Source organism: Ochotona princeps, chromosome X (assembly GCF_030435755.1).
Source record: "Ochotona princeps isolate mOchPri1 chromosome X, mOchPri1.hap1, whole genome shotgun sequence".
In the NCBI taxonomy this organism is placed as follows: Eukaryota; Metazoa; Chordata; class Mammalia; order Lagomorpha; family Ochotonidae; genus Ochotona; species Ochotona princeps.
Window position 1 is genome coordinate 79,962,812 of NC_080865.1, and position 12,379 is coordinate 79,975,190.

General features: G+C 36.6%; 1 protein-coding gene across 2 annotated transcripts in view; it reads left to right on the top strand.

Moving 5' to 3' along the window:
* WDR44 (WD repeat domain 44) overlaps window positions 1–12,379 on the top strand; it is a 115,073-nt gene that overhangs the window by 29,861 nt on the left and 72,833 nt on the right. For both annotated transcript variants that reach the window (XM_058658267.1, XM_004587628.3), the window contains 2 exons: window positions 668–701; window positions 7,029–7,103. In XM_058658267.1, coding sequence (XP_058514250.1) covers window positions 668–701; window positions 7,029–7,103 — 109 coding nt within the window. The remainder of the gene's footprint in view (window positions 1–667; window positions 702–7,028; window positions 7,104–12,379) is intronic.

Here is a 12,379-nt window from a genome sequence, read left to right on the forward strand (position 1 = left end):
TGAAGGAAGGGATAAAAATAATTGGTGAAAGTTGTTTTTACAATTATTACGTATGTATGTGGAGTAGTCCATTTAAAGAGTTTCGCTCTAGTAGAGAATGTAGCTGAGAACAAAAGTATCTTTTTTCAAAAACAATATAAATATGTAATGCATACACTAAAATCAAAGTACAGGTTACAACAATGAGATATTCTTTTGCCTGTCAAATTGGTAAAATATTTTAAAATGATACTTTTGGCAGGGCTATCAAAAACAAGTACTCATACAGCAGTGGGACTATAAACTGGTTCAGCAGTTTAGATAGCAGTTCGAAAGTTTGTCAAAAATCGGAGAAGTTTACATACTGTTGACCTGTATTTACACTTCTTTAAAAATTTATTTTAGGGAAATTTGTCATTAAGGATGCATACACTTTTATTTGCAAAGATGTTATGTTATATATCTTTATTATATACTTGAATCTCTAGTCCAGGTGGTAAGATTATATGTGAGTCACTTTCCTCTGCTTTTTTCTGGTTTCTGCATTGCCTTTTATGAAGCAGGACTTTCCAGTCAGAAACTATATACATGTTTTTAACATGTAGATTCAATTTTAATAAACTATGTACAAGTGTTTCTCTTCTCATCTCCGATATTCAATGCCTCCTTACTTTTATTTTCTGAACAGGTCTCCAGAAAAAGTCGGGCTTTCAACATTTAAAGTAAGTTGTGCCTTTTCGAAAATATTTTTAGAGATTGTATACACTTTCTTGCTTTTGCTTCATTTTATGTATTTTTGTTGTTGTTGTTGTAATAACATTGTCACATAACCTACTGGGTATAATTGAGTACTATTGAAATAGCTAATTAAATGTTATAAAAGAGATTTTAGATTTTAACTTTTACTAATTTTAGATTTATATTCATTTCTTGTTTAGACTATCATTTTTGGGATAAAATAATATTATACAATACCTCTGGATATATATTAAGTGAGAAAATAAAATCTGCATGACAAAACTGAAGTAACCAAAGCACTTGTATACTTGTGGACACATTTATTGATAACTTCACAATATATAAAACTCAGTCTCAGTTTTAAATCCTAGCAGAGGAGTTTGGTATTGACGTTATTGCATCAAGGGCCATTTAAAATACAATAATATTACCAACCTGAGCTATTTTTATCAAATAGATTATATATTTGTATGTGTATGCTTGTGTGCCTGTGTCCATAGCTATGAAACACTTTTTTTTTTCAGTTCAAGTATACCTACCATGTACATACATTGCAAACCAGTCACTTTGACAAATTGTACTGTGATTATGGGTGTGTGTGTGTGTGTGTGTGTAGAACATTCCATAGCAGTAGAAATGAATGAATTTATTGTACACAAAACTTGGATACGTTTCAGTACTAGTACTTTAGTTAGTACTCGGGGATAAATAAGCCATAGAAAATATATATAGGGGCCCAGTGCAGTAGTAATCTAGAGACTTAAGTCCTAGCCTTGTATGCCCCAGGATCCCATATGGGTCCAGGTTCCAAACCCAGCAGTTCCACTTCCCATCCAGCTCCCTGCTTGTGGCCTGGGAAAGCAGTTGAGGATGGCCCAAACCCTTGGGACGTTGCACCTGTGAAAGAGACCCAGAAGAGGCTCCTGGCTCCTGGCTTCAGATTGAGCTAAGCTCCGGCCATTGCAGCTGCTTGGGGAGTGAATCAGCAGATGAAAGATCTTCCTCTCTGTCTCTCCTCTTCTCTGTATATCTGACTTTCCCATAAAAATAAATAAATTTTAAAAATAAATTAAAAAGAAAATATATATAGTATTTACAGATTGGTTAGAAATAGGTTGTTGAGAGATGCATGAATGGTAAAACTTTAGGTAATATCAAGGCAATGAAACTATGGAATATCAGTTATCTGTGAGAGGGAGATATTTAAATGAAAATGAAGAAAAATATGCAAGAGATTCAACAGTTAATAGAAATGATTCTTAACTGAGCACTTAAGAAAAGTTATAATATTCTGTGTTATAAAAGGTGTTTTGTATTTACAAGCTGTTTAATCAAAATAGTTTTTCAAAATTTTTTAAATCTGTACATGCTATATATATATATATATGAATCTTTTTCAAATATTTGGCTTTTCAAAGATTTATTTATTTGTTCGAAAGGCAGAGTTAGAGAAGAAGAGACAGAGTTAGAGAAGAAGCAGAGAGAGAGATCTTTCATCAGCTGGTTTACTGTAAGCACAAAAGCCATGGCTAGGCCAGACCAAAACCAGGAACCTGAAACTCCATCCAGGTCTTCCATATGAGTAACAACACCTCATTACTTGGTTCTTTTTTTTTTTTTTTTTTTCTTTTGCTGCTTTCCCAAGCACAATAACGGAGTTGGATTAGAAGCACATCAACCAGGATTCAAATCATGGAATGCTGATGTCACGAACAACATCTCAGCTCTAATAAAAAGAATCTAAATAATTTCATGTACATTGTCTAAATGTGCTTGGAGCAGCACGTACTCAGTCTTCAAGAAGTTCATTCACAATATGTAGCATGAAAAAGCTATACATGGATTTTTAAATTTTTTGTACCGAAGTAAACCTATGTTTTAATTCTATTTTCAAGTATCTCTTAAAATACCTATTTGTGGTTAAAAATGTAGCTATCCCCATACCTAGTCATGCACCCAAGAGCATATGAGATATTGAAGTTTAGCTTATAGATTTGAAAAACCACTTAGCTCTAAGATTGTAAGATTTTAACAAGTAGATTTGGGGAGTTCAATTTATCCAAGAAATTATAAGTTTACCTAGCCTAAATAAAATAAAGTACCTATTTAATAAATAAATATGAATTTGGATGTTATCCCAATTTTTAAAAATATTTTTATATATTTTTATTGGAAAGTCATATACAGAGAGGAGGAGAGATAGAGAGGAAGATCTTCCATCCGATGATCCACTCCCCAAGTGACCACAATGGCCGGCGCTGGGTCGATCCAAAACCAGGAGCCAGGAACTTCCTCCAGGTCTCCCACACGGGTGCATTGTCCCAATGCATTGGGCCATCCTCGACTGCTTTCCCAGACCACAAGCAGGGAGCTGGGTGGGAAGTGGAGCAGCCGGGACCAGAACCTATGGGATTCTGGGGCGCGCCCAAGGCGAGGACTTTAGCCGCCAGGCCACGCTGCCAGGCCCAGATGTTATCCCATTTTTAAGTTTTGATTTTGAAATATGGATTCACAAGAAGCTTCAAAGCTAGTACAAAGATATCCTGTGTGTCCTTTGCCCAGTTTTCCCAGTGATTATATCTAAGCACAGAATTTGGTACAAAGGGAGTTTCTGTGACAGTGTATCACATGTGTATGCTCATAAAGCCACTAGCACAATCAAGACGCCGGTGACCTGATCATCATCCAACTCTCCCTTGTACTGCCCCTCTATAGCCACATGCACTATACCCTTCACACCATTCCTAAATTTGCTTTCCATCTATAATTTTGTCATTTTGAGAAGATTCTGTACTTGAAATCATATATTATGTGACCTTTGTTATCAGCTGAATGGATGAGATATATCCATTTTGTCCACCAATGATACGTTTGTTTGTATTGCCAAGTAGTCCTCTGTGGTAGAGATACACTGAGCCTATTGAGTGCATGTTTTGTGTAACAATATATGCACTGATATCTTAACTAATACAAAGAAAGGTTTGCTGTGTGATATTTTTTGATGATTTGACAGTCTCACTAAAGAGACAAGTACCCCAGTGGGTGATGTACAAATAAGATATCTTGATATTTATAGGTGTTAAATCCTACAAGGAGTTTGGAAGAGCAAGCGGAAGAAAAGAACAGACACAAAAGCTTTATTACATGGAATAGGGAAATGTTTCAGGAAGGAAGTAAAACTTATGCTGGGCTTTGAAAATTGAAAGCTTTGCCTGTGTCGGTAGAGGAAATGGAGCAAGCAGAGTTAGGAGATAATGTAAACTAATTAATATGTAAAGAAATGGAATTTGAAAGAGCATGATACTGACATGGATATTGAAACAGCAGTGTTACTTACTGGTATAAAAAAATGTTAGTGGTAGAATGTTAGAGAAGTACAGTGAGCCAGGTTATGATGAACCTTGAATATCAGATCGAAAACTCTGGTTTTTAAATTTTGAGGAAGGAAATATGAAGTCAATTTTTCTGTTTTACAACTGTACTAGATAGTACAGTTTTTTATAATTTTTGCTAGGGAATTAAGAAAACTGGTGGAAAGGTGGAAGAAAGTTTGGAACAAAGAAACTTAAGTCCAGAGAAACCTATTAAGGCACAGAATTCCAAGGCATGAGACACAGTCAAAAGGAAGTATTAAAAGGAATTGATAGGTGATATAATAGCCAGTTTGGAGTGCCTTTCCCTTTTTTTCTCCACAAAAAAAAAGAGGGAATGCCACATTTCATTTCTATTTTTAAAAAGATTTATTTATCTTTGTTGGAAAAGTTGTTCCATCCACTGGTTCACTCCCCAGGTGGGTTACAATGGCCAGAGCCAAGCCAGTCCAAAGCCAGGAACCCTGCAGGAGCTTCTTCCAGTCTCCCACACATTTGCAGGGTCCCTAGGCTTTGGACCATCCTTGACTGCTTTCCCAGGCCACAAGCAGGGAGCTGGATGGTATGTGGAGCAGCCGGGATTAGAACCGGCACCCATATGGGATGCTGGTGGTTGCAAGGCAAGGATTTAGCCACTAGGCCATCATGCTGGTCCCTCTATTTTTTTTTTTTTTTTTTTTTGTAATTTCACTTTGGGTGCGCTAATTAACTTCAGCTCTTACATTAGTAAAAGCTAGGAGTGACCTGAATTTATTTATAATTAATGCTTTTAATTTAATGATCTTTAATAAATGGTAATAAAGATTTCTGTGATTATAGATCATTTCCATGCAAATATGCTGCCCACATGAGCATTTCTGGCTTCCACCTGACCCACCCCCAGGCTGTGTGTCCACTCTGGAGGTGAACAAACAGATGGAAGTTGTGTTTGTGTGTGTCTTCTCTTTCAGTCTGTCTTTCAAAGTAAATGCATTTTTAAAAGATATATTTATTAACTAAAAAAAATGTGCATCTTTAACAGTATTCATTTAACAAATGATAACTTAGTGCCAGGTACTCTTTTAAGAACTGGGCAAATGGTGATAGAACAAACAAATTCCTTGTTCTCCTGGAGCTTACATTCTAGTTGGTTAAATAAGAGACAAAAGAATGAGCAAGTAAATATGGTCATTTTAAATGGTGGTAGGTGCAACAAAGGTAAAGAAAATAAAATATTGCTACAGAAGGTCAAGGGGAGGTTAAGCTGATTAAAATCGTCGATAAAGGCTTTTCTGGTAAAAAATAACACTTAACTGAGATCCTAATGGCAAGGAGCCATCCACTAGGTCAGAGCATAATTAAAAATGGTGAGAGATGGAGCTGAGAAGTATAGATTGTCAGATGCAGGCAAGGACCATATCATATTAGGCACTTATGAGCCACAGTGGAATTTGAATTTTACATAAAACTTAAGGTACCATGGAACAACTGTCTTCTAGAACAATCTACATAAGATTGTTAGTATTCTCCAAATGTGGAGAAATTTAGTGAAAATGCTTTTCAGATCAGATCTGTTGTTAACTCCCGTAGGAATTTCATTAACACATTGAATCTTAAGCACTGCAGTAATCTCTGGAGTAATTTTGTCTAAAGCCCATCATGAACATGCCCTGATACTTGTGTTTGTATACCTTTTGTAAATAATTTTCAAAAATCGTTCCAACTTTCTATGCTTTACAAATGTCTTCATTTACTTATTTTCATTGTATTTGAAAGAAAGACTGGGGAAGAGGAGAAAGATTCAGCTCTTCCTTCTGCTGCTTCACTTCCTAAATGCCCACAGTGAGCAGCGTGCAGCCACACCAAAGCCAGGTGCCTATGTCAATCTAGAATTCACATGTGGGTAACAAGGACTCAGTACTTGAGCCATCATCTCTTGCCTCCCATGATCTACATTATTAACAGGAAACTGGATCAAATATAGAACAGCTAGGACTCAAAGCAGACACTCCAATAAAATTGCCCAAGTGGGCAATTTATTAATTGTGCCAAACATCTGTCCCTAATACCACTTGATACTCATCTGCATCCTGTGTGCCTTGGGTCACTTATCTGTCAAAATGGTTATAATGACCTTCTAGCAAACTGATTTACACTGAGGATTGGGCATTTTTCTCAATATTGATTATAGCCATCTAGTTTCTGTATTTCTATAAGAGCAGCTTAAGATGGAAAATAATTTTATGTTACAAGTTACAAATATATGACTCTTATTTTACTCTTATTTTTTCCTAGCAGAAATGCAATATCCATTTTTACTATCTCTGACCTCCCAATTATATATATATATGTACGTATGTATATATAAATGTATACGTAGATATATATGTATTTTTGGTGGGTTTAATTTTTTTCATCTGATACTATTTTGAAGGTTTTATTTAATTTATGATTGTCTTTATTCATTTTATCCAAAGCTTGCAGAGTTGTAAGAAAACTGCTGTCTGAATGTGATTTTCTGTGTTATTTACTCTTATATTTATCCACATTTATATTTATACATATGTATGTACATTTATAGAACAATACTGTAGGAAAACTAAGACTTGTGATTCAACCCTAGGCTTAAATCTTTCATCCTTTTCAGCTACAGAAGTACTTAGAAGTTCTCACCTTCCATTACAATTTTTTAATATTATAAATTGAGCAAATTTTCATGGTTGGAGGTAAATATCTTTTTACAGTAGAAAAATGGAGAGTTGCTGATTGGTAACTTTTCTTGTGTAAATCACATTGTCTCCATTGACATAAAATCCATGAGCATGTATCAGTATACAAATATCTAAACCCTTTAAAGACCTTTGGTTTATGAATACTATATTTTCTCATGTGTGTTCATCTTTGGCAGATTTCACAGAAATAATTTACAGTTTGGTCTCTATTTTTTTGTTTCTAAAACAGGAACCAGAGAACACTGCCCACAAAGTCGGAAATGAGTCCCCAGTACAAGAATCGAAACAAGATGTATCTAAAAAGGTTGGAAAGCTGTTCAATATTAGCTTACAGCATATGTCATATTTATATCTTATGTATAACAAAATGTTCTAAATTTGTGTAAGACTATGTACATGGTAGAGATTTTACTGTGTATTGAATTGGTCAAATTTATAATTGAAGATGTATCACGGTTTTTGAAAGTTATTTTTATATTCTAATTGTTAATGTATCATTGAATCAGTATTTTGTTAGAATGTTTTTTTCTGTCTGCATTTTTTTAACAATAATCCCTGTTATTAAAGTTATTATTGCAGTTATAAAAACTCGCTACAGGAAATTCAGATGTTTCTCTGAGAGTCCTATGTTATGGCATGGGCTTGCTGTAATAATGACCTTTGATGTCTTCAAAATAATTGATGCTGTGTAGCTTCAGAGGTTGATTTGCTCCTGAGCACAGGATAAAAAATTCGAAAATGGCTCGTTCAGAGTGCCTGTGTTTGGTAATTGTTCATTCATTTTTTATGTTTTGTGCCTTAGGCCTAGAACAAGGTGACTAGTTTCTAGAGACTAGCAAAATGGAACATTGTCAATCACAGACTTTCTCCAAAGGCTACAATCTTAGTGTTTTGGCTTCATCAACTCTTGGTTGAGGAGGGAAGAGGGTCCTGGTGTACAAGTTGTAGGGTATTTAGCAGATTTGTTGGCTACTCTGTACTAGGTGACAGACATCAGCTCATGTCTGGAGAGTATAGAGCAATATTGCCTTCGGTGAATTTCCATTGTTCTACCTTTATGCAGTGTAGAAATTCAGTGGACTGCATACTTTAATGTTGGTCATATCTGTTTTCATTCAAAAAGAAAACTTTACCACTTAAGAGAAGTGTTGGTATTGTGTATCAGTGTGTGTGTGTGTGTTTATAACAGAAATAGAACAACTTTTCTTCAAAACAAGAAATTACATTTCTATAACAAGCAGCTGACTTAATTTTGTAGCATTTTTTCTCATTGTCACATATTTGCATGCAATTTTTGCCCAGCTGTAATATAGACATTTTCTTATTTTGCTTCTTACCATGTGTAAATTTTCCTCATATTTCTACAATTCAGCTTTTATTTGTTCTACCAGCCTTTATTGGTTCTACATCAAACAAATGTACTACAGTGTATCTAACCATTTTTATTGTTGAAACTTGAAAACGTTCTATTTCTTCTAATTTTTTCTTTCTATGTTAAAGAATTTCTTCTTGGTTACCTGTTTATAATCTTTCTATAGTCAATAACAAGAGTGGTTTTAAGGAGATATTGGGATCTAAAAAAATATAAAACGCTGTGGGGCAGTAATGCATAGTTTAAGATTTTAGGCATTACGGGCCTGGCGGCATGGCCTAGCGGCTAGGGTCCTCACCTTGAACGCCCTGGGATCCCATATGGGCGCCGGTTCTAATCCCGGCAGCTCCACTTCCCATCCAGCTCCCTGCCTGTGGGCCTGGGAAAGCAGTCGAGGACGGGCCAAGGTTTTGGGACCCTGCACCCGCGTGGGAGACCCGGAAGAGGTTCCAGGTTCCTGGTTTCGGATTGGCGCGCACCGGCCCGTTGCGGCTCACTTGGGGAGTGAAACATCGGATGGAGGATCTTCCTCTCTGTCTCTCCTCCTCTGTGTATATCCGGCTTTCCAACAATAATAAATCTTTTAAAAAAAAAGATTTTTAGGTATTACATTTGAATTTCTAGCCTTTTCAGATAATGAACTATATCAGGCTTAATGAAATAGATTGTGGGAGATATACCTGGACTAGGATACAGTCCATACTTTCAAGGAGTTTGCCTTTTAGTAGAAGAAATTGGACAGGCATAAAACTAAATATATTGCATGTCCAAATAAACTAGCAGACTGATGTTTGTAAGAATATAATGTAGACCTTCCTGCCTGAGAGTAGGAATGAGCAAGACTTCATGGAAGAACTAGCATCTGAGCTAGTTCTTTATAAATGGGCAACATTTGGGCAGGCAGAGATAGGAGAAATATATTGCCAAAGGTGTGGAGATCAGGAATGTGTAGAACGTTTGGGCATGAATCTAGAAATCAAAGTTAGGGCCAGATTCTGGAATACCTTGGTTTTTATTTTATAGTCACCAGCAAAGCAGTGAGCTTTTGGAAGCAAACAGTACTTTTGTGTTATCTCTGTGTTGGCCTTGATACTGTTCTCTTGGTTTTTCTCTTTTTGTAATCTTCTAGAAGGAAAAAAAAAAAAAAGAGTTAGACACCATTGCTAGGTATTGTTAGGACATATCAGTAGTCGGAAAATATGGGCTCTAATTTCTAGGAACTAATTATCTAGTGAACGGAGAGTGATTGGACCGAGCTAGCCCATGTACTTTTGTGGATTTATGTTAGAGTTTGTCATACGATGAACAATAAGATTGATGCTGTTCAGAGGCAGGAGAGATTGCTCTCATACAGAAGATTAGAAAAGAGGGAAGACATGATTTCAACCTCATTTTGACCTCTCTTGTGGCATAAGACACTCCATTATGCAAAATCGTTATTTTAGGCCTACCTAAAATTTTTACCTTATATTCATTGTACTCACGTGCATGCCCCTCACTTTCAGAAAATAATCTGATTTTAAGCTGCAGGTAAACATTAGAAACCAAGAAGCCTAAATCCCGTCCTTTCCTTCATCTGCACATTCCCTTATCTGCAAACTTGCTTGCTTTTCTTATCTCTTTTTCATGTTATTGGTTGCTGAGAATTTAGTGCACAATTGAGTATCTTTTATCCAAAATGTTTGGAAAAGGAAGTGCTGCAGGTTTCAGATTTCAGATTTGGGGTATTTGTATATCCATAATGAGATATCTTAGGAATATCCACATCTAAAACCAAAATTCATTTATTTTATATACAACTTATACATATAGCTTGAACATAACTTTATATGGTATTTTTGATGTGTTTTCATTTTGCCTGTGAATTCACCACATTAGGTTGGATGTGGAATTTTCCACTTAAAGTGTCATATCGGTGCTCCAAAAATTGGGGGATTGGGAATATTTCAGAATAAGGCCCTGGTGTAAGACAAAAGAACACTGGATTTTTGACAGACTTGAATTTCAATATTGGCTTATTAGCTTGTGGACATTCAGAAAAATTCTTTTTTTTTTTTCAAAGATTTATTCATTTTATTACAGCCGGATATACAGAGAGAAGGAGAGACAGAGAGGAAGATCTTCCGTCCGATGATTCACTCCCCAAGTGAGCCGCAACGGGTCGATGCACACCGATCCGATGCCGGGAACCAGGAACCTCTTCCAGGTCTCCCATGCGGGTGCAGGGTCCCAAAGCATTGGGCCATCCTCGACTGCTTTCCCAGGCCACAAGCAGGGAGCTGGATGGGAAGTGGAGCTGCCGGGATAAGAACCGGCGCCCATATGGGATCCCGGGGCTTTCAAGGCGAGGACTTTAGCCGCTAGGCCACGCCGCCGGGCCCTCAGAAAAATTCTTAATGTGTTACCACAAATTCCTGCTTTGGAAAGGAAAATAATCCAGCTACCTGACAAGGGCTGTGTGATGATTAAATGACATTTATGCTTGGTCTAATACATACTAACTTCCTCAGAAGTTTGCTGTTATCTTCCTTTCCAGTGGTTCCTTCCCTTCAGTTTTTAAAAACGCTGGATCACTTTCTTGCAGCCTCATCTATTTATAGCTTAACTTTGGAAAAACACAGACTCTACTAGCTGTAGTTGTCTTTATCTCTTCTTCCTCCTTAAATCCATTGTAAACTGGCTTCTATTGTCACTTTAGATCCTCAGTGCTTGGTACAACTAGCTGACAGATTAGGTAAATTATAATATTCCTCTGGTAAAAGTGAGGTAATTTCTATTATTAAAAATTTGAAGACAGGAAAACTACAAATTAAATACATTTTGAAATCAGCGATAAATATTATTGAGCAACAATTGTATGCATTAGTATGAAGTTGTGGTCAGCCAAAACAGGTTGTTTCTATGACACATTCCATTAGCTTTCAGCAACAAAGGAATTAAAAAATGAGAAACTGGGTGATTGAGCATGGTGGAGGAATAAATGGGCCAGGAGGCAATGTATTAGTAATAAGACTGGGATATGTACTTTTTTCTAAATACTGGTATTCATAGAAAGCCTGTATATGTTTTTTATAGCTGTAGACATAAAAGGAGAGAAAAGACCAGGTGAACTGAATGAACTCTTTCCATGAACCTGCCGTTGGTGTGGATGTGGAAAATTATGCATCTTCCTACATCTGCCTGTTTTCTCTCATCATATGCTTGAGTTCAGGGTTAAACAAGATGAGTTCTTTTGTAAAGACTTTATCTATTTATGAGAAACGTGATAAAGAGAGAGGACTGGTATTCACTGGTTCATTCCACAATGGCTGGGACAGGTCTAGGCCTGAAGTTATAAATCAGAAACTCAGTCAAGATCTCCCACATGGGTGGTGGGGCCCCAACTACTTGAATTGTCACCTGCTGCCTCCCATATTGATGTTAGCAGGCAACAGAAATTTGGGATGGAACCATAACTTAAATCCAGGTACTGCAATACGGGATAGTGGCATTCTAAACCATGTCTTTAGGCACTAGGTCTCATACTTGCCTTTCTTCTCAGTGTAATTCTTGTCCTAAGTAGATTTTATTCTTGTGGTTTTGCTAATTAAACTTGAACCAGTGGGAGCAGTTACTGTAACTAACTATAATTTAGCAAAAATATGTAAATGAATAAGCCTGGTATGGTAGTCTAGTGGCTAAAATCCTAGCCTTGTATGCTCCAAGATCCCATATGGGTGCCGGTTCGTATCTTGGCTGCTCCACTTCCCATCCAACTCCCTGCTTGTGGCCTGGGAAAGCAGTGGAGCATGGCCCAAAGCTTTGGGATCCTGCATACATGTGGGAGACCTGAAAGAGACTCTGGGCTCCTGGCTTCAGATCAGCTCAGCTCTAGCCATTGTGGCCACTTAGGGAGTGAACTAGCGGACGGAAGAAATTTCTCTTTGTATCTCCTCTCTGTAAACCTGACTTTCCAATAAAAAGGTAAATATTTTTAAAGATATGTAAATGAATTATAAATCTTAGTGTAAATTTAGAGATTAAGCTTGTTTTACATAAAGGAACTTTTGTGACTGTGTCCTAACCACATATTCTCTGGCATAATGCTTAAGAGTGTGGATTCTAGAACCAAATTCCTGGTTTATACCACCCTCATTCTTACTACCTTTTTTACCTTGGACAAATTACTTGATATCTCTCTTTTTTTTAAATTATATTGTTGACAATCT